The sequence below is a fragment of the Taudactylus pleione genome, unplaced genomic scaffold (genome assembly GCF_031769625.1).
Source record: "Taudactylus pleione unplaced genomic scaffold, aTauple2 ptg000171l, whole genome shotgun sequence".
Lineage (NCBI taxonomy): Eukaryota > Metazoa > Chordata > Amphibia > Anura > Myobatrachidae > Taudactylus > Taudactylus pleione.
The window spans coordinates 1,648,187-1,671,416 of NW_028284573.1; the positions used below are offsets into that span (position 1 = coordinate 1,648,187).

Below are 23,230 nucleotides of genomic sequence, written 5' to 3' on the forward strand. Positions count from 1 at the left end.
TGGCTATTTCTTTGCTGCCCACAATTAGTTACTACCTGAGGTAGCCAACCACAGCAGATGCTGCATGAAGGAAGGAGTCAGTCAGGAGCCGGGGCAGGTGCCAATCAGCAGCCGGCAGCGGGAGGCTGCTGATTGGCCAAAGGACATGCTGCAGGAAGCTGTACGGAGGAGTCGGGCAGGGGGCAGAGCGATGCTCCTGCTCGATGCTGTTCTTGATGCCCGGGAGATGGAAGCGAGGAGGCGGAGTGCGTTATGTGCAGCTCTGCTGCTGAACACCCGTCTGGCTGCATTCCCATGTTGTGGGGTACGGCTCTGGTGACAGCACCCGACTGCTACATGTACAGTAGCAGTATGTGTGAGAGGGAGCAGATGCGACAGGGAGCAAGACGTCCATGATGCTGCTCTAGTCCCAGCACTCCCAGTCATGTGTGTTTGGGAACAAGAGCAGCATATGTGGCTGTAATCTGCTCCACAGGCAGGGGCGTTTCTAGAGAGGAGGGGGCCCATTTGCAGTCTCCGAGATGGGCCCCCTCCTCTCTGCCCGGAGGTTGACAGCGCACTGAGCTGTGCGTGGCCAGCGCCAGAGTTATAGACTCTGGGCACTAGAGTGTGCCCAGAGTCTATAGTGTATGCACAGGTCACCGGGAAAATGGCCACGGCGGCCATTTTCCCTGTACTGTGCATGCACAAATGATGGGAAAATGGCCACCGCGGCTATTTTCCAGTCGTTTTACAGCGCCAGACCCCATGCCGATGTTGGACTTCGGAGAGGTAAGTATTATTATGGGAGCAGGGTGTGCGGTGTGGATCCCCCCTGGACCCAGGGGCCCGTGTTCCCTGCCCACCCTGCACCCATTATAGATACGCCCCAGTTCACAGGTGTCCTTACACTGCTGCGGTCAGAGCTTGCACATAAAGGGCCTACATCAGCTTCTGGTGGACAGAGACCAAAGAAAGTAGTCATCATGTTACAAAACCACCACCATACAGCTAAAGGTACCATGAGCCTGAAAGATTTGTCATGACTTAGAGAGGGATGCTACCAGAGTGAGAAAAAAGGCTAGCGTGTCATGTTGACATTCCCCTTGGAGATGTGTGGCCACGCCCATTTTTTTGTTCAAGCGCCATCACGCACGCTCATATTTATACTAACCACTTTGAAATATTCCATACCCCCACTTCAAAATTCCCACTTTGACCACTGTATGTGTATATATGGGCCTCATTTACTAACGAGCTTTATCACCAAAACAAGTAATACATTTCACTGTGTATGATAAATGTTGCTCCAGCCAATCAGCTCCCAACTGTCATTTTTCTAACAGGTGACAGTTGGGGGCTGATTGGCTGGAGCACCATTTATCATACACAGTGACATTTATCACTCGTTTTGGTGATAAAACTTGTTAATAAGTGGGGGCCTATATACGCCCCACCCCACCTTCCACTTACTTGCGGGCCTACTGCTTAGGAACACGCTTTTATCAACATAAGCTCTCTTCCATGCTAGTTCTGGCATTCATATCTGTAGCGCTGTCTGTTTTGCCTATTACTGCATCCTTTTTCTTACGCTCTGATAACTGTAATGTATAGAATCTGTATATGTGGAGTGTGGTCCGCATCCGACCCTGACCCGTCCTTCCCCTGGTTTTCTTATGTAACCCCCCCTTTTTTTTTATATATTTCTGTGTTATTTTAATATTGTTAAAAAAAACATAGTAAATTGTGTACAGGATAGTGACATAAAGAGAGTGTCCGGCTGTGTATTCAGTATATGCCTAATTCCTAGGTTGGAATCTGAAGTGTATGTTACTGATATGTTACTAATAACTTATATTCCTATGTTGGAGTGTAATGTGTGTGCTAATAGTATAGGAACTATACCCTGTAATGATCACCTATATTTATGGGGTATTGGGGGAGATGTACTAAGCTCAGAAAAGTGATAAACTGCAGAGTGATAACCACCAGCCACTCAGCTCCCAACTGTCATGTTACAGGCTGTGTTTGAAAATGATAGTTGGGAGCTGATTGGCTGATCGTCATCACTCTCCAGTTAATCATTTTGCAGAGCTTAGTACATCTGGCCCATTGATTGAAAAGAGTGACATAAAAATTACACATTGCCGTCTAAGAGCTCAGTGCGTGTCCTGGGAGGCTGGGGCAGCTTTGCCAGCCCCCTACCCAAAATTTACTATGGTGCTTGGCAATGCCTGATCCACTTTACAGCATGCAGACATGTGACATTGGGACAAAATAAGCCCGCCTCCATCTACAGAGCTCCACCCACTTGGTTAAAAAATTGCTCCTTTCTGGATGTGTGAATTGTGGGAGGTGGGAGGTCTGCTATTCTGCCCCTGCGTACCCCTAACTTAGGGCCATATTCAATTAGGTGCAAAAAGTCTGGGCTTTTCGCATGCCGGACTTTTCGCGCCACATCGGAGGTTTAACAGGGGATAAAGTATCATGTGTGTGCCCAGCGGAAAGGTAAGTGGCAAAAAGTCCTGTGAATTTTCGGGAATTCATCCTGGCATTCCCCTAAAGATGTCCTGACACGGGGGATCACTATGGGTACCCGCGATGTTGCCTGCTGAAGGTAATTGGGGTTGTTTAATAGCCGCGGCAGGTGCATAAATGTGCCTGTGAAGAACTAGTGAAGAATAACACTTAGCTTTTTTTTTTGCTAAAAATAACTATGCCCATCAAATTTGGGGTACAAGAAAATGGGTGTAAGCATATTTTTAAGTCCCTAAAGTTATTTTTTTTAATTCTTCAAAAATGGACCTGCCGCTACCAGCCTCATTCTTGAAAACACCTGCCGCATACTTGGGAACCCCCCCGGGATCAATTTAGCTAGTTTAGAAGTTTGTCCCCCAAATTTATTTTTTTTACCCCACAATTACAGTACCTTTTTTGGGGTATCCTGAGGACTTTTTTAAATTTTTTTTACACAGAATACTTTTATGGGACTCTCCCAGGGGTGCAGGCTATTTTTTTTAAGGCTGCACCCCTAAACCCCAATTCTTCACTTTTTTCCACCATGTATTACATGGAGAAAAGTTATCCCCATTTTTTAACTATGCGAAAAGTCTTTAAAATTTAATACGGGGATAATTGAAACAGGCAAAAATGTCATCATCCGTCTCTTCCTCAAATTAAATACGGCCCATAGTCTGATACTTTATTTTCTGCATGTATGGCTGCTGCTAATGTCTGTGCGATGACATCACAGTGGTCTTATGATGTCACAATGAGTGGTAAGCCAGGGCAGCACACTAGAGTGTATGCGGTTTCCTGGTGCCTCTTAGAGTGAGAAGCGATTGCTGGAGCTGGTTGTGTTTTATTGGAGAGTGTATTGGTAGTTATAGGTTATAGTTTTTATAGTTTTATTTTCCTTAGTGTTAAGCTTAGATAGTGTTTAGTTATATTAGGTTTGTTTATAAGTATTATTTATAGTTTAGTTTAGGATTTAGCATTTAGACTAGTATATAGTATAGTTATTTAGTTTACGATTTAGCATTTAGAATAGTATTTAGTATAGTTATTTAGTTAGGAGTTAGCATTTTAGTATAGTTATTTAGTTTAGGATTTAGTATTTAGATTAGTATAGTAGTAGGAGAGGAGTTAGGCCGGCACATTAGGGAGCAGCCATGAGCTGTTTCCGCTTCAGCATATTCCGCCGATGCTTCCGGAGAGAGGTAAGTGCTCGGTTATTGTTATTTGTGGTACTTTGTTATTTGCACAATTAGGGTTTTTCATGGATCTCAAAAGCGGGTGGGTCTTACCTGAAAGTGGGCGTGTCTGGGCATAGGTGGCGGCGTTTTGCCCCAGTTTAGTAGGCCTAAATGTCAGGAGGTGTCTGTGCCCAAATCTGACTAAGCTAAGAGGTCATTTATTATTATTATTTATAGTATTGCTGGTTCTCAGTGGCCGCAAATCATAGTCGTTACATATGAGCTGGCATGGTTGTTCTAGTCCAGGGTGTACACCATGCAGCCTTCCAGCTGTTGTGGAACTACACATCCCAGCATGTCATGCCACAGTGTAGCTATTAGGGAATACTGAAACTATGGCAGGGCATGCTGGGATGTGTAGTCCCACAACACCTGCAGGGCCACATGTTGAAAGCCCCTGTTAGTCTATGAAAACCCCACCTCATGTACCCTTATGCCTGTAACATGGGGCACTGATGAGTACCTGCCATTCTGTACCATACTGCTTGTACCTAACAAGGAAAAGGGCCTCAGTATAATGACTGTTATATCATTCATGCTGTAAATACATTTATTAGTTGCTTATAATAATATGGGGAAACTTGTATATTAGTCGCCCTGTAAATATATCAGTGACTACAGTGTTATGTAATAGTGGTGATAATGATGATGATAAGCTGGAGGTAATTACTCTATCTTGCTGCATTTCATTATATTGGTCTTTCATATAAATTAATAGAGATTTGTGTTTTACACTTTTCTTTCTGCTCCATTGTAAGTAAATATGACTTTCCCTTTGTGTTACTATATTACTGGATACATAAATGATACTCCTGCCTGTGATTCCAGCAGTAGAATACAGAAAATGTACATTATGCCCATTACTTGGCATTTGGCGAGACCATTACTGCTGTAGCAGGGCGTTGTGCCACCCTGTGCTTGCCCCACCCCCAATCACGTGCTGTCATGATGTCACACTGAGGGGGGGTTGCTCTCCCTAGGAATTACAGCACTATCTGGAGCATCTTAGATTGCTCCAGGCGGCTCTACAGGCTACAGGGTGCATCTGCATTAGCGTTACTGGCTGCAGATGGCCATTCCAGGCACCCCCGCAAACCAAGTGCAGATGCCATGGGGCAGCCACAGTACCGCCCCATGGAGCTGCCCCCTGGGAGACAGTACCACTCGCACACCACTAGGTATGGCCCTGGAGACCATCATTAAACCTCCCATCGTCTGAGGATTGACCAGTGCGTGAATCATTGACAATAAAACATACTCAATTGAAATAAAGACACAGAGACTTGTATTTGGCAGAATTGTTAGCTATTTTATTTAATTAACAGATAATGAATTAATTACTAAAATTAATTAAATTAATTTAAATATGGTGGCAAAGAAAGAACGGCTATCAACAGCCCAAGCCTAACACTATAAACACTATAAACACTATAAAGACAGGAACAAAAGAGGCTGACTCCGCCTCCAACAAACTCTAATATCCCTGCTAAAACCTACAATCCTAAGAACCCATAGGCCCTAATTATCACATGATTCCCCACACTGGTCTGCCCCCAGCCTAGGAAGTTTAACCCTCTCCACTCCTATACAGTCATTTCGTTTATCATCTAAATGTACACAGAAGTGGTTAGTGCAGCCTGGGTGAGCTCCGCATAGAAAGCAGTGACACATGTTTATAATGGATGCTGGGCAGAAGAGGACGTTCCTTATGTATAGTGATATAATCACACTTGTCTGCCTGCTCTGATAGTAACATAAAATGGATTTTTATTATGTACAATATATCTGAATGTCCTACAAGAGCTGGAGATACGGAATACTTTCACTAGTTTATTTATTAGACTTTTTTCTTTGTGCAAGAAAAAAAAGACTGGTCTCCATGGGGTCCCCTGAGCTAATGGACATACTTCTGCCACTATAAAGCTGCTTCTTGGCTGTTCCCAACAGCATAGGCCAGGGGTAAGCAACATGCTGCACTACTGTGGTACTATACATCCCAGCATGCCCTGCCACAGTTTAGGATGCCCTAACAGCAAATCTGTGGCAAAGTATGCTGGGATGTGTAGTTTCATAGCTGCTGGCATACAAGGCCAGCACTAACATTAGACAGCCGCCTAAGGGCGCCAGTCTCTGGAGGCGGCCACTGAGTCCACAAAAAAAAATGAATGGCATAATTTGTGGCTGAGTGGCATATAATTAATTTGTGGCACAGCTGTGTGGCATATTATGACATCGCAGCAGTGTTACATTATGTCATGTTAGCATAAGGAACATTATGATTTTGGTGCTCTAGTGTGTGCAATATTCTATATAGTATATATGAATGTGGGACACTGCTGTGTGCAATACTCTATATAGTATATATGAATGTGGGACACTGCTGTGTGCAATACTCTATATAGTATATATGAATGTGGGACACTGCTGTGTGCAATACTCTATATAGTATATATGAATGTGGGACACTGCTGTGTGCAATATTCTATATAGTATATATGAATGTGGGACACTGCTGTGTGCAATATTCTATATAGTATATATGAATGTGGGACACTGCTGTGTGCAATACTCTATATAGTATATATGAATGTGGGACACTGCTGTGTGCAATACTCTATATAGTATATATGAATGTGGGACACTGCTGTGTGCAATATTCTATATAGTATATATGAATGTGGGACACTGCTCTGTGCAATACTCTATATAGTATATATGAATGTGGGACACTGCTGTGTGCAATATTCTATATAGTATATATGAATGTGGGACACTGCTGTGTGCAATATTCTATATAGTTGGGCAGCACAGACGGTGTAATGGTAGCATTACTGCCTCACAGCACTGAGGTCGTTGGTTCGATACCCACTACGGCCCTAACTGTGTGGAGTTTGTATATTCTCCCTGTGCTTGCATGGGTTTCCTCCGGGTACTCCGGTTTCCTCCGGGTACTCCGGTTTCCTCCCACACTCCAAAAATATACTGGTAGGTTAATTGACTCCTAACAAAATTACCCCTAGTGTGTGTATGTGTGTGTATGTGTGTGTGTGCGCATGTGGTAGGGAATATTATCATCCGTCCCTGCCACTGGGCAGGGACGGATGATAATGGCCGAATATTCTCTGTAAAGCGCTGCGGAATATGTGTGCGCTATATAAATAACTGGTAATAATAATAATAATAATAATAATAGTATATATGAATGTGGGACACTGCTGTGTGCAATACTCTATATAGTATATGAATGTGGGACACTGCTGTGTGCAATATTCTATATAGTATATGAATGTGGGACACTGCTGCGTGCAATATTCTATATAGTATATATGAATGTGGGACACTGCTGTGTGGCATATTATGTAACTGGGGAGACTGACACGTGGCATATTATGAATTGGAGGGAGCAGGGGCGGTTGGTAACATGTCGCCTAGTCACCCGGAAACCTTGCACCGGCCCTGCTGGTATATGGCTTACCATTGGCTCTGCATATCCTCCACAGTGTGTATGATGGACACTCTGACCTGCGCTTTCTGTATAAATTAATACATGTATTATAAACCACTCACAGGGATAGCGGCTCAGATAGGATAGATGACTCTCACAGACACTGCACTGGTCTGGTGGCTGACAAGGCTTTATATTGTATTATATAGATTACAATTGTATCACAAAAATGGGTGGAACCTAATTCCTAATGTTTCTGTTGTTTTAGAAGAAATCAGAAAAAGAGACTGTACAAAGCTCAGGGCAGGCTGCGGAGGTAAGTGTCCTTCATCCAGTCAGCATGTCAGCAACCACAAAGCCAAGTGCAATAAAATGCTGACAGTAACATTGTAATCATGTTGAATTAGAGTTATGGGGGGCATCCACTAGACGATTTTATCCCTGTCCAACCTCTTAACGATTTTCCCTTGAAGTTTCCCTTGAAATATGATCTTCCACTCTGAACAATTTGCAAAGGATTTGCAAAAGATTTGCAAAGGATTTGCAAAAGATTTGCAAACGATTTGCAAAAGATCTGCAAACGATTTGCAAAAGATCTAACAATAAACTATGTTGTTTTAATCTGTAATTGAGAGCTTTCAGCTATAGTGGGCAGACAGTGGTTCATCGTTTGATCGTTCAGCATGAACGATGTGTAAACGATGTGTAAACGATGTGTAAACGATTTGTAAGCAATCAAGTGAAATTGACCTGCATGTTCAGTCGATGGAGGAGACGATCAAACGACCAGCGGGAGCGCGCATCGTACATCGTTAGAAACAATTACTGCACGATTTGCAAACGATGTTCAAACGATGTTTGAACGATTATCGAACGATTTTGTCATTATCGTTCAATCGTTCAACTTTATCGTCTAGTGGATACCCCCCTTTAGGCATATTAGGGATAACTTTATCCTAAAAAATCAACATCATGACTATCATCATTGACAATGTGGACATTCTGGCAGTATCACATGATGTCACTGCCAACATGTCACCTGCTGACATTTGAAACATGTCAATATTGTGAACATGCCGACATATACCCAAGCTGTCCCTAGTAACAGGCTTGTTGCTGTGCAGGATATTATATATATTAGAGGAGTATCACACCCATCTCTGGGGTAGTGTTTCCCTGCTAAGTGCAGTTATGTTATGTACAAATGGAGGGGACATGGTCAATGTATGCATAAAAGTCATTTATTACATGCATTTCAGTATGTACCAATACATTAGGCTACTATCCATTTTTCAAAATATTCAAAAAGGGATTATTAGAACATCATGTGATAACAGCAGCATGCCACATAGCATACAGAATGTAAGTAGGGCTGGCCATACAGATGAGGGGTATGAATATAGTACTAACAGCAGAGGCATATCTATAATGGGTGCAGGGTGTGCAGTGCACAGGGGCCACTGGGTCCTAAACCACACACCCTGCACCCCATCCTTCAATACTCACCTCTCCGTAGTCCCACGTTGGCGGCAGCAGTTATGTACAAATCACCATCCCATTTTCCCACTGTTTTATGCATAAGCAGAAGGAAAATCACTGGGATAAGTGGCTGCCACACCATTTCCCTAATGATCTGCGCATGTGCAGTAGACTTTGGCACAGCGCTAGAGTATAGTAGTGCCCAGAGTCTACTGCTGCACTCAGTATTCTGCCGGCCGCTGGGTAGAGAGGAGGGGCCCTTGGAGAGAAACTGCACATGGGCCCCCCTACTATCTTATTATGCCCCTGACTAAAATGTTCTGGTAAGGAAGTAAAATGATAGAAAAATGCTGAGTGAGGGGAGAGGTGTGGAAGTGCCTCCCAATAGTCCTGATCAGGGCTGCCAAGAGATCATCCAGACTTTGTGCTTGGGGGTAACTGGCCATGCCCATCAGGGGGCCTCTGCTGGTGGTGGAATGCACTAAGGGCCGTGGCTGCTCCATCATATGAGTGCACCGGGCAATGGACCCCCACCAAATCATTTCCCAAGAGTGAAGGGCCAGTAACTATCTATGGCATCGGCTCTTATCTCCAGTCCTCAAGTTCCCCAAACAGGTCACAGTTTCAGGATTTTTGACAATTGCTATCCCAAAAAAATAGATGAACTCATTGGTGCATGATTGAAGAAATCCAGAAAACATGAGCTGTGGTTAGTTCAGGACTGGAGTTGAGAACCCCTGGAATGAGGGATTATATCAGCAGATTTAGCACTATATCTGTCATGTATTATAGACTGATATGTGTATACATTATTGTGTAGCAGTTATACAATTGTTGTGTATATAACAAGTTAGTGAATAGCTTATCTGAGTGTTATGATCACTAATGCAGTAATGTGTATAAGCCATGTCCTTGTCCTGCATTGTATTGTACTGTAAGTCACTGATTTCTTCTCTTGTGGCTCCATATAAATAAAGGATGATTATAATAATAACTGGGTCTTTCTGCCATTGAAGGTCTTACCACACAGACTGTATAACCTGGCTCCTACAGTGCAGATCACTGTGAGGAAGGGCAAGAAAGGATTTGGGATGTCTACCACCAGGAACAAGGATAACTTTCTGGAGATTCTGACAGTAGCTAAGGATGGACCTAGTGACCAAAGTGGTCTAAAAAAAGGTAATATAAATATTCATATGTGTAAGATAACAGTATTATCTAAAGTCAGATATATGTGCTGCCAGAAAAGTAATTGTATTAGTACAATATAAAGGAGTAACTAATGCACTTACATGACAATGCAAATATATCCCATACTGTAAGCTCTCACGAGCAGGGCCCTCTTCCCTCATGGGCTATTTCTTCCCTCACTGTGGGGACTATTCATCATACCTAAATATTCTCTGGAGGTAATTAGGATTAGTACTGGCATGGAGTTCTACCTAATTTACCGGAGGATTCATTATTCCTCCTCTCCATCACTATCTATTCCGAAAAGATGTAATTTTTGCGATGACAGCTTTTCGGGAAATAGATAGTTTTCCCTCACTACTAGGGATGAGCAGGTTCGGTTCCCTGAGAACCGAACCCACCCGAACTTCGGGGATCCGGGGCGATCCGAGCCTAAGCTCGGATCTCCCTGTCTGCCCCGGATCCCTCTCCCGAGGCAAAACCTCGAGATCTGCTGTCGGATCTCGAGGTTTTGCCTCGAGCGGCCATTTAAAAAAAAATGCCTTTGCCTTTAATGGGCAAAGTGCTGATTGGCTGACAGAGCCGTCTGTCACGGCTCTCAGCCAATCAGCATTATGGTGCTCATTTGCATGTAGCACGGACTCGTGATTGACAGTGACACAGAGCACAGATGGGTCCGTGAGACCCGTCTGTGCTGCTGTGGTAAAAAAAAAAAAACAAAACCTGTGTTAAAAAAGAAAAAAATGGCGTGCCCCCCCCCCAAAAAAGAGCAACCAGCCCCGGGCATTAGTGACCCAGTGCTGGGTGTGCTTAAATACAGTGGGAGCCGCAAGGTTATTAAAGTTTACCCTGCGGCTCCCACCATTGACTACAATGGAGGGAGCCGTTCATTGGCTGAGAGACGGGAGATGACCTCTCTCAGCCAATGAACGCTTAGCAGCGGGGTTTCCATGGTGATACCCCGCCGCTAAGCTCTCATTCGGGAAGTACCGTTCTATAGAACGGTACTAAGTTCGTGGATCGCGTTTTCGTTTTTTTTTTTTGCCAAGTCCGGAGATGCCTACTTTGGAACGAAGAGGACAGAACCTCGCATAGGAGATGGTGAGTATGTTTTTTTTCACAGGTCCCCTATGGATACTTTACCGGACAAGTGGACCGATGCTACAGGTTACATAGGTGAGTATGTGTACATGTGTGTGTATGTATGTTTAATAAACTTATACTGTCACGGTGTGTGTGTCCTGTGTTTTTTTAAACATTTTTTTTACAGGTGAACTACAGGTACTAGTGGGCCCTTAATGCCCTGCATGCTGGTACTTGTGGTTCTCCAAGTACCAGCATGCGGGGCAGGCTAGCTGGGACTTGCAGTTCTACTTGTAAAGACAATGTTTGATATTCTTTATTTACACCACACCACACAATCAACCCGCCACCCACCGCCACCAGGGGTGGTGGGGATAGCCCTGGGCTATCAGCCTGGTCCTGGGGTGCCCTGGAGAGGGTGACCCCTTTATTGGGGGGGTCCCCAGCTCTCCAGGGATCCCCGGCCTGGGCTGACTAGCGGTCAGGGCTGATGCTGCGGCTGGGGGGCCCGGTGAAAGGGCTCCCCTGGCTGTGGCATCAGCCCCCCGCTAGAAAAAGTCCAGTGCTGGTTCTGGAACATACAGGGGAACCCTACTAATTTTTTTCCCCTGTATTTCCAGAACCAGGACCGGATCAGAGCCCAGAGCTGGTTGCGCAGAATACGGGGGACCCCTACGTCGTTTGTCCCCCGTATTTTGGCAACCAGCGCTGGTTCTGACTAGCCCGGTGCTGGTTGTGCATAAGTACAGGGGACCCCTATGTCGTTTGTCCCCTGTATTTAAGCACACCCAGCACTGGGTTACTAATGCCCGGGGCTGGTTGCTCTTTTCTGGGGGGGTGCACGCCATTTTTTTCTTTTTTTACACAGGTTTTTTTTTTTTTTTTTTTACCACAGCAGCACAGACGGGTCTCACGGACCTGTCATTGCTCTGTGCCAATCACACAGATGCATGTAGCACGGATCTCCTGGGTTTGTGCTACATGCAAATGGGCACCATAACGCTGATTGGCTTCCTGTCTGCCACTGCAGTGCCACTCCTAGATGGGCCACGTGTTTGTGCCGCCCACTTGTGTCGCTTAGCATAGTCATCCAGCTACCTCGGTGCAACCTTTTGGCCTAAAAACAATATTGTGAGGTGTGAGGTGTTCAGAATAGAGTGGAAATGAGTGGAAATTAATGTTATTGGGGTTATTAATAGCGTAGGAACAAAAAAAGGCCCATTTTATGTGATTTTAGCGTTTTTTTTATTTTTTAAGAAAAAATCCAGATCCAAAACACAAAACCCAGAACCCAAAACACGGAAGGGTGGTTTTGGCAAAACCAATCCAGATCCAAAACACGAAGAAAGATCCAGATCCAAAACCAAAACACGAAAAGTGGCCGGTGCACACCCCTACTCACTACACTACCTTACTGCAGCTGTAATCTGTGCTGCACATACGCCGTTACATTTGTAATAGCAGCGCATGCACAGCACTACCTACAGCTGCGGTAATTTTGTCAATGACTTTGGGCACTACTATAGGGGGCATTATCACTTTGGGGAACTACTAATGGGTGCACTACTAATGGGGGCATTGCCACTTGGGGCACTACTATTGGGGGCATTACTACTGGGGTACAACTATTGGGGGCACTTCTACATGGGGCATTACTACTAGTGGCACTACCACTGGGGGAACTACTAATGGGTGCATTACTACTGGGGGTACTACTAATGGGGGCATTACAACTGGGGACACTACTAATGGGTGCATTACTAGTGGGGGCACAACTACTGGGTGCATCAATATTGAGGACTCTACTACAGGGGCATTACTACAGGGTACATTACTAATGGGGGCACTACTAATGGGGGTACTACTAATGGGGGCTTTGCATAGGGGGCACTGCATAAGGGGCACCACTACTGGGGCACTACATAGGGCGCACCACTACCGGGGGCATTGTGTAAGGGGCACTACTGCTGTGGGTATTGTATGAGGGGCACGACTACTGTGATCATTGTGTATAAGGGGCAATAATATGGGAATTGTGTAAAAGGGGCACTACTGTGTTCATAACATGAATAAGGGATTACTGTGTGGCATAAATTGCACTGGTAGTTTACATTTGATCGTACATACTGTTACACATTGTGCATAATCACGTTTTATGCCCAGATGCCTTGTTGTTATATATATTATGTATAGTTATTTATATGTAAACACTTGAAGTACACAATAAAGTGAATGTTGCAGCTTATTCTGGTTAGACTTTGTTGTCATTGGTTCTGTAACCAATTATTTGGAAACCCCCCTTTGCCACTGATCTCCTCCCCGCTGCCTACAGCACCTAACCCTTGGGGGCTGCCACCCTTCTCCTTACAGTATTTGGCTATAATGACGGCCGGTGCAGCAATGTGTATAAGTACTGTCCATGTCCTGCAATGTTCTGTACGGTAAGTCCCTGTTCTTGTTTTGTACATACTGTTCCTGTGTATGTACTCTGTAAGGTGCTGCGGACCCCTCATGACGCTATATAATAAAGGATAATAATAATATAGGACCTGATTCTGAGTCGGGCACAAGTGCTGATCCTAATGATGGTGGCTGCAGCTGCAGATGGACAATGAGTGGGTAGGCCAGCCTTCCGCATGCAGACTAGCAGCTACTCGCCATACAGGGGCGGATACTCGCATAGACAGCTGGATACCTGCATTAGCATAAGGGAGTAAGGAGGCTGCCACGGCCGTGTGGGAAAGGGCCGCAGGTGCGTCTGTCTGAGAATCAGCCCCATAGTACATAATCAGGTTCTCCAGCAGATGGCAGTAGTAGCCTATAACCAAGGAAGTAATAGTAATCCCAGCTGCTGCATGTGTTATCAGCCAATGTTACCGTCCTCAGGAGAACACACACAGCCTATGTATAGGGGGCGTAGTGACACTTATACAGATCATAGTGCCGCAGTGTAATGGCTACATTTATAGTACTGATATAAGAGACACATAAAGACGGGAAATAAAAGGACAATAAAATTAGATAAAGGGCCACAAAAAAACATCAGTATAATTCAGAACTATGAGGAATAATTCTGTGGCCAATCAGCCAAACTAACTATAATTACATCATGTGAATAAAGATCCCTGGTGTGTATAAGAAATACATGTGTGTACACGCTAATGTACAAAATCTGCATTAACCAATTAGCCGGCGGCGTCGCATGTGATGTGATCGCAGCCAACAGTGATTCCTTCAGCTGTCAATGTCGCATCACATGTGACCGCGCCGCCATGCTGCTTCCCCCGGCTTTTCCATAGCAGATCCGTTCTCCTCACAACAGATCTCCTCTGACTCCTTGGACCCCCTGGAAGTGATAAGCGGTCTCTGACCATCGATATCACTTCCGGAATCGTGCCCCAGAATGCCGTGCGAACAGCACCCCTGGGCGCATGTGCCGGGGATCACAGTGCGAGGAGAGGAACTTACTTCCCCTCCAAGTACTATTTGGCAAGTGCAAGGATCAGCTTCAGCATGGGGGACTGATAATCGGTCCCCCCTGACACACACTCTGCTGGTCTCTGCATATGGGGGAGGGGGGTAAATGCCCATGGGGGTTGGGGGGCTATCTAGCATCAGTGGGGGAGGAATAATATATAGAAATATGATGCTGGATGGGGGGTAAAAAATAATAAATAAAACATACTTGTCACAGGGCAAGAGGGGGCAAAGAAAAATTGTGTTTTTACAGGGGGGTTGGTTTAGAAAACAGATATATTTTTTACTACTAATGGGGTTTGGGGGGTATTATTATTAGGATTTATGGTCCATGGGGGGGTCTATTGCCTATAGGGGGTGGGATGTTATTTTATAATGGGGCCTATAGACACAGGGGGATGGTGGGGGGGTTGTAAAACACAGCCTAGATATATAAAATATATATTTAAATATATTATTACAAATAAGTTTTAAACTTAAATAAAAAAAAGACAGCTGAAAGCTAATACCTTGGGCACAATGACAAATGCATATTTGTATGTCGCTAACCCCTTCACGTTATTTTATATTCAATTATGTTATCATTTACAGGAGATGAACTGATTGAATTTAATAAAGAAAATGTCATGGGGTGGACCACGATGGAGTTAATGCGTCTGGTAAGGACCATCCGTACCGGAGAAAAGATTAAGATATTGGTGTATCGGGGTCGGTCATCTGCCTTACCAACAGAAGAGGCCAAGGAAACGTAAGTGTCATATAAGCACTATTTATATTTAGCTGACAGATAATGGTTTTAACGACAAAAAGATATAATGTTTAGACTATAAAATATAAATGCTCGTATTACAGCATTATTATTATGGTGTATGTACATTTAGGACTCCTCCGTATGCATAGAATAACTCGGCCACATCAGGCTGATCATATCATAACCAGCATAAATCAGCGCTAATGCAGGTGATCGCCTGATAGATTCGGCTGCCCAAACATTCGGCAGCTTGGTGATAACGGACATCTTTGAAAAGAGAATAATTTATAAATACATTTAGAAAGAAAAGTGTGGCGCAGCCTGTGTGCGGGGCACCGCTGTCAGGCGATACGCTCCTAAATCCAGAGGGAATAGTTTTCTGGCTGTCTAGAAGCGACTGACATAGTAACTCTCTCTGTTTTACAGCGCAGAACAGGATACCGGTGACAGATCTTTAGTTTCATCAGAAGTATATCAGAGTGTCAGTGACCCAGTCAGAGAGCTCAGCGTGGGCGTATCACCCTACAGTGATGTGGTAATACACAGGGCCTGGGAAGATGATGATAAAGATGATGATAAAGAGGAGGAGGAGGAGAAGGAGAAAGAGAAGGAGGAGAAGGAGAAGGAGGAGAAGGAGAAGGAGAAGGAGGAGATGGAGAAGGAGAAGAAGGATGACTCATGTTTACCAAAATATTTACTTCGCATGGTTTGGAAGGACAAGAACAGTAATTTAAGGATCCAAATAACATACTCAGTGAAATGGAAGATCAGAGAATAGTCCCAGCACAATATCCTCCCAATACCATCTATAACTGGGGCCATTAGTTTAGCCCAATAGAAATGAAGGATGAGATAAAATCACATAATGTAGAACGAAAACAATTATAAATTTGTTGTTTCATTGAAATGTTTAATGTATCAGTGGTTGTTCTTTATGTAAGTACAACTGCACCCAGTCCATCCTGAACACCTGAAAAAGCTTTTCCTTACACATGTGTATAGTGGGAGGGGAAGATTGTATCCATTGTTGTAATATACACTTCCTCGCCACGGCCCAGAGAATCAGAAGTAACCTGCGACGACCCAATGACACTGTACAGGTGGTTGTGATAATGCCAAAAATGGCCCATTCTGGAGTCAACGGTAAAAAATTGATTAATTCCGATAACTTGAAGCCAAAATACTTTTATAGAAGAGCAATCCCAAAAACACAGATAAAGGGAAGCATCTGGGCTCATACATTTTGGACAAGCGGATGATGGGGAAAATATAAATGGCTACGAGAGGGAGAAAAATATCCCCTATCAAACATTTCCTGATATGTTGTAGCAGACAAGACTGGATGGAGTATAAAAGAGCATTTAGAATCTTTGATTCACTAAAATCAGGAAAGTGTTTCAGCCAACGTGTTATTCCAGTGTCATAATGACCACTGTAACACGGTACCCTAAATATTTTATAAACCAAGGAGATGGCACCCCTAGACCCAATAGAGGAGAGTCGTATCCAGTTGATTCATCCAATCTATAGCGGAAAGGAACGTAACCACCTTAGAGGTATAACACTGCACCTGCAAAAATAATAAGTTATGAGAATGCAAAAAGGGGAGAAGAGTCTGAGCATGAGAAAAAGACAGTGGGCGATGTGAGGACAGATCTGTAAGCTGATGAACTGTACTAAGACCATTGGAGGCCCAGAATGTAAAAGCAGAAGAGGCCAAACATATAAAAATCTGGCATTACCCAACAGAGGGACAAATAAGGAGTAAGAGGTATTTAGGTACCATTTGTTATGTATAGTGTGCCAGGCTGACCATGCAGACATTAATAACGGATTGTCTAATACATCCGCAGGTAAATCAAACTTATTTAGATGTAAGAATCACATTAAGTCCATATTTGTTAGGAGGGATTTCTCTATCAAATAGTTAGTACATAAGTTAGAACATGAAATCCAATCCTTGATGTGTCTGAAAATAGCCGCATAATTATACAGTGCCATACTTGGGAATTAATATCCCCTCCAATCTATTGCCCTGTAACAATTGCAAACTGAGTCAAGGTTTGTTTTTCTTCCAAATAAATTGCCGTAAGGCTGCATCAATTGGCTTATCATCTGTTTTAGTAAAAACTACAGGTAAGACCTGCAGAGGATAAAGCAATTTAGGAAAAGTAATTAATGAAATAAGGTTGGATCTGCCCAAATAAGACAACTGTAAATGATTCCAATCATCCAATTCGGTAAGAGCTGTATCTAAAACATTTTTAATATTAATTGTATACAAGTCATGGCTATTCTTGGAAAAGGCGGATCCCCAGATAAGGAATCAGTCTCCGCCCATTGTAAACCACCTAAATTTAGACTCTCTCTACGAAGTGAGGTATTAATGGCCATTGCAAGTGAGTCTTGATGGGTCTATAGGAATTAATAGTGTCTGGCTCTTTGTTAGGTTATAATAAAAGAATTGCGTAAGCATTATTAAAAGTAGGATATTGTAAACCCCATTTTTGAATATTTTGAAAAGCCATTGAGGCCTGGTGATTTGTTAAGTTGCAGACCATCAAAGGCAAAGCCTACCTCATCTTCCGTTATGACACTATTAAGAAGCTCCCTCTGTTGGGTCGATACCTCAGGCAGGGCCACCATCAGGGGGGACTGCGGGGACTCCAGTCCCGGGCCCGGTGGGAGAGGGGGCCCGGGTAGCTGAGGTGTGAAATTGTGAAATGCAGTGATGTGCGGTACCGCACCGGGGGCAGCCAAAGAAGTAAAGAGACTTGGTGGCGTTCAATACATGGAGCAGGCCAAAAGCCAATCACAGCAGCTCGCGGAACGGCAACCAGCCAATCAGCAGCGGCCGCTGTTGATTGGCTGGCCGCCGTTCCACGAGCTGTAATTGGCTTGCGACCGGCTCCATGTATTAAAAGCCACCGAGACTCTTCTCCTCTTCTCTGGCAGCTGCTGGTGCATTCCACCACGCGGTACCTCACATCACTCTGCGCTGAGGGGGCTCCCAGAGTCACGGAGATGGCCGAGTGTGCAGGTATGTTTGGGCTCTGTTGTAGGGAGGGAGTGCTTAATTTATGTATTATATACAGTATATATATATATATATACAGTGCTCGAAGTGGTAATTTAGAGGTGGGGGTATGGAGATTGAAGCTTCCCCCCCTATGGGCCCTTGCTTCCATATCACCCCATTGTACTTCTAACCCCCCCAAGCCCCCCCCTCACACTTCTCCCTGCCTGCTCCCCTCTCTCACACCCTGCCCTTACTGATTCCCTCTCTCTTTCAACCCCTACAATGGTTAGCCTGCCTCCCTCTGTCTGCCCCTCTCTCTATTCCCTCTCTCACACCCTCCCCTAATTCTCTCCTACCTGCGCTGCTGGAGTGGAACCACCGGCACCAGGATCCTCTGGTCTTCACTGCAATTTATCTGGCGCCGCTGCGAGCCAATGAGAAGCTGCCATTTGGCAGCTTCTCATTGGCTGGCGGCTGCGAGTCCTGCGATTGGCTGGCGGCCGCGAGTCCCGTGATTGGCTGGCGGCTGCGAGCCTCGTGATTGGCTGGCAGCCGCCCGGTGAGTGGTGCTTACAGTGCAGCCGGGACCAGGTACTTTGTCCCGGCTACATGTCGGCGCCTCCGCTGCCCCGATAGAGATGTGTCCCCTGCGGGACACATCTCTACACATTGCCGCTGCTGTTCCAGCGCTGGGATCCCATACTGGATCCCAGCGCTGGTACATTCACTTCTGCATCTAAAATGAAGTGGGGCCGGGAAGTGGCGGTATGTCATACCGCCGTATACCGCCCCACTTCGACCACTGTATATATATATATATATATATATACATAATCATACACATGTGGGTAAATTCTGTTATATTACTTACATTTGCATGCTTAGATTCTGTATATGTGGAGTGTGGTCCCCATCCAACCCTGACCCGTCCTTCCCCTGGTTTTCTTATGTAACCCCCCCTTTTTTTTTTTATATTTCTGTGTTATTTTAATATTGTTAAAAAAAACATAGTAAATTGTGTACAGGATAGTGACATAAAGAGAGTGTCCGGCTGTGTATTCAGTATATGCCTAATTCCTAGGTTGGAATCTGAAGTGTATGTTACTGATATGTTACTAATAACTTATATTCCTATTTTGGAGTGTAAGTGAAACCGAAAGATTGCATAAGAAAAGAGGTGTGTTAAACCTCTAGGATGGGGGTCGGCATGTATGCAAATTACTGTTTAGAGTTAGCCTATCGTTAGCAGGGGCGGGTTTTCAATAGAGACATTATATAAGGGGCTAGAAGTGAGGGCCAAAGCCTCTTTGTTCCAGATTGTGGTCAGTGTCAGAGTTGGTCAGTGATAGTCTGTACCTTACATTGGTCTGTTAATTCTTTTCTTTCTTATTTTCATCACTAGATTCTCTTCCCTTCTTATCCCTGCCCCTATTTTCTACATTTCACACTTTGCTTTCCCTCACTTTCCTGGCTCTATATAAATAAATAGCAGCACATTATTGTCCCTTTACCTGGCCCTGTCCACCCTCGCTTTTGTCATTAGCCATGCCCCGTCCCCGCCGCTCTGCGCCCCCCCCTGCCCGCTTCCTCCAGACTGACCTGAATACTGGCTCACGCCAGCGGCGTGGGGAGGCCCCTACTGCGGACGTGGCGAGTGCTTCTCCAGGCGCCGCTACGGAGCGGGGCCTGCGCAGGCGTGGAGGAGCAGCCTCCGTCGCGGATGCGGCGGATCCTGTCTCCGGCACCAATCATGCTGGGCGTCGCGGGGTGGCCCCTGCCGTGTGTGCGGCGGGTGGTGCCTCCGGCGATGCTGCTATGCAGGCGCGGGGTTCAGGCCGGCGCCCGGCTCTGCTGACTCCGGGCGCTGCCGGAGCTCCCGCGATCACTGCGGCTGGTAGCGGGCGGGAGCGCGCCGCGACACCTACACGCGGGTGCGCTCTCCCATCCGGCGGCCAGGTCACAGCCTCCGCTAAAAGGCGGAGGTCCCGGCGGGGCCATAGAGCCCCATCTAGGAGCAGCCAAGGCCATGCTAGTGTCCCCATGGTCCTTCCCGTTCCCCGCTCATGGCGGGGCGCCCGCCATGTTAGTGAGCGGGGGGCGGGGCTTAGCCATTCCAGCCATTCCACATCCAGTCTGTCCCCTGCTCATGTTCCCAGGGCTGGGGCTCAGAATTCTAGTACCAGTAATAGGGTGCAATCCCCTGCATCTGTGAGTGTTGCCACCCCTCCCCCTTTTGCTGCGCAGCTAGATCCCTCAGCCATCGCATCTGCTTTGTCAACCCTGGCGGCTGTGCTTGCCCCATTTTTGGCAGCTCCACCGGCAGGCTCGTTGCCTACTCAAACCGTCGCGCCTGCTAACGTCAATCCTGTAGGGGCGCAGGGGGGGTCAGAGGTAGAGCAGCTGGCGCAAGCATTGAGAGCCATTGCCCCTAGCTTGGCCCAGCATAGCGTGGGCACTAGTGCGCCCTCAGTTCCGATCACTCAAGACTCGAGGCGTGGCAATATGGATGCTAGGTTGCCTGCCGCAGAGGTGGCGGCCGGTGTTTTTCCTTCTTTTTCAGATGACGTGGTCGAAGAAGGAGAGCTGGTTGACGAGGATGTCGGGGAGGGGCCGTCTGGATTTTCCTCTGATACCATGACATCGGAGGGTTCAGGTGGGTCTTTCTCAGACTCTAGTTCCTTGACGTCTTCTTTTGCTTCGTCTATATCTAACGCGGACAGCGCGGGCAGAGCGCGCAAGAGAGCAGCTAAATATGCAAAATTGGAGGCAAAGCGTCGCTCAAGGCGTAAGCATAGCACCCATAAGCGCAAGCCAATAGAGAAGGGTTTAGAAGGTTCTGCAGGGGTACATTGTGACAACACCGCTGTATTGCGAGGTTTAAGAGCGACTTGCCGCAGTAAGATCCGCAAAGGTGACTATGTGGATATTTTTGCACTTACGGAAAAAGCTAAGAAGGCGTTTAAGGCGGCTAGGGCAAAGGGTGGTATAGGTTTGGAAGCTTTCAAATCTTACAATAATTGGTTGGCCGGTTTTTGCATTTTTTCGGCTTGTTATTTGGAGACGCGCCCAGAGGAGCACCTGAACGTCATTAGGTACCTCCATTTAGTTCATAGCATGCAGTTGTCCTCCAGGGGCATGGCTTGGCGAGCGTACGACGAAGAATTCCGTCGCAAGCAGGACGGCAGACGGGTGATGGATCTAGGCTGGAAGGACGTAGAGGTTTGGCTCGAGGTCACGCAGCCTTTGCGTCCTGCGTTTGAAGCATACAACGTGAATAAATCAGCTAGTTCAGGTCGTCAGGGCCAGCAGCAGGCGACCGGTGGAAAATGTTTCGCTTTTAATAATTCCACTTGTACGCAGGGTCGAAAATGTCATTTTCATCACCTCTGCTTGCGATGTAGTGGCAGCCACCCAGTTGCCAAGTGCTTCAAGGCGGGTGCTCAGCAACAGCCTGCTCAGCCGCCAAAAGGCGCTGGTTCTAAGTAAAGCTTCATCCCCGGTCTGCGTCGCCGCAATGGCAAAATGGTTGCATTGGTACCCTGTTCTCCGGGACGCGGAATTTTGTTAAAAGGTTTCAGCTTTGGTTTCCAGTTACCTATTTGCAGAGAGGCTGACACAGGTTCGCCTAGGAATTTGAAACCTGCGTTCGAGTTGCCTCACATTCTTAGGGAGAAAGTGGCTAGCGAGGTTACCTTAGGACGCATGGCAGGGCCTTTTGCAGAACCTCCCATAAGGGATCTTGTGATTTCCCCGGTGGGAGTGGTCCCCAAGAAGATTCCAGGAAAGTACAGGCTTATTCAACATCTGTCTTATCCGCCAGGCTCATCAGTAAATGATGCCATACCAGTTGAGGTTTCCTCGGTGGTGTACCAGTCGTTTGACGATGCTTTGAACGTAGTTAGGTTTTATGGTCCAGGCGCGCTGATGGCTAAGATAGATGTTGAATCGGCTTTTCGTCTGCTTCCCTTACACCCAGAGTCATTCCGGTTTATGGGCTTTCGCTTGGACGGCGAATATTACATAGACAAGTGCTTGCCTATGGGATGTTCGGTGTCATGCGCATATTTTGAGCGATTTAGCACCTTCTTGCACTGGTGCGTGGAATTTTCTTGCGGAGGTCATGGGTTAGCCCACTATCTCGATGATTTCTTGTGTGTCGGCCCTTCTGGTTCAGATAGATGTAGTTATTTGTTGTTTTCTTTGCAAGCGCTGTTTTTTCATTTTGGAGTCCCAGTTGCTGCGGACAAAACTGAGGGCCCTGCCTCTTGCTTGTCATTCCTGGGTATCGAGATCGATACCTCGGCGGGCGCCTGTCGCCTTCCCCTCGATAAGGTTCACAAATTGCGTAATGCCATAGAAGAGTGCACGGCTTCCAATAAAATTACCCTGCGGCAGGCGCAATCTCTCCTGGGCCTGTTGAACTTTGCCTGTAGGGTCATTCCTATGGGCAGAGTTTTTTTGCGCAAGCTAGAAAGGGCCACGGCTGGAGTCACTAAGCCGAGACATTTACTCCGTTTGTCCTCAGAGATTAAGCGGGACCTCTCTGTCTGGGTCTCGTTTCTGCAGGATTTTAATGGTGTCCGGCTGTGGTTGCCTCCACCCGCGGACAATTTGCAGCTGCAGCTGTTCACCGATGCGGCAGGCGCCACGGGATTCGGTTGCTACCTTGATGGTTCCTGGTGCGTTGGTCATTGGCCAGAGGAATGGGAAGGAAGGGGTTTGACCAGGGACTTGCTCCTTCTCGAACTCTTTCCCATAATGGTTTCCTTAGAAATCTGGGGTGAACGCTTGCGCAATCGCAGCATCGTGATCAGGTGTGACAACCTGGGCGTGGTGCACGCGATTAATCGTCAACGCGCGTCTTCCCTGCTGGTTTTGCGTTTGCTTGCGCAGATGGTGCTGACATGTTTGCGTTTTAACATCATGTTTAAAGCAAGACACGTGCCGGGGGTAGAGAATGGGATAGCTGATGCGTTATCACGTTTTCAGTGGGCTAGATTCCGATCTTTGGCCCCTGGTGCTGACGTTGATGCTGTGCTTTGCCCCTCTTA

General features: G+C 46.0%; 1 protein-coding gene across 1 annotated transcript in view; it reads left to right on the forward strand.

Annotated features, from left to right (window-relative positions):
- The window catches only part of LOC148521282 (membrane-associated guanylate kinase, WW and PDZ domain-containing protein 3-like), a 199,005-nt gene extending 183,844 nt beyond the window's left edge, over nucleotides 1-15,161 (forward strand). The window contains exons 30-32 of the mRNA XM_088475401.1: nucleotides 7,448-7,495; nucleotides 9,675-9,837; nucleotides 15,001-15,161. Of these exons, the coding sequence (XP_088331527.1) occupies nucleotides 7,448-7,495; nucleotides 9,675-9,837; nucleotides 15,001-15,161 (372 nt within the window). The remainder of the gene's footprint in view (nucleotides 1-7,447; nucleotides 7,496-9,674; nucleotides 9,838-15,000) is intronic.
- Nucleotides 15,162-23,230: the final 8,069 nt, after the last annotated feature.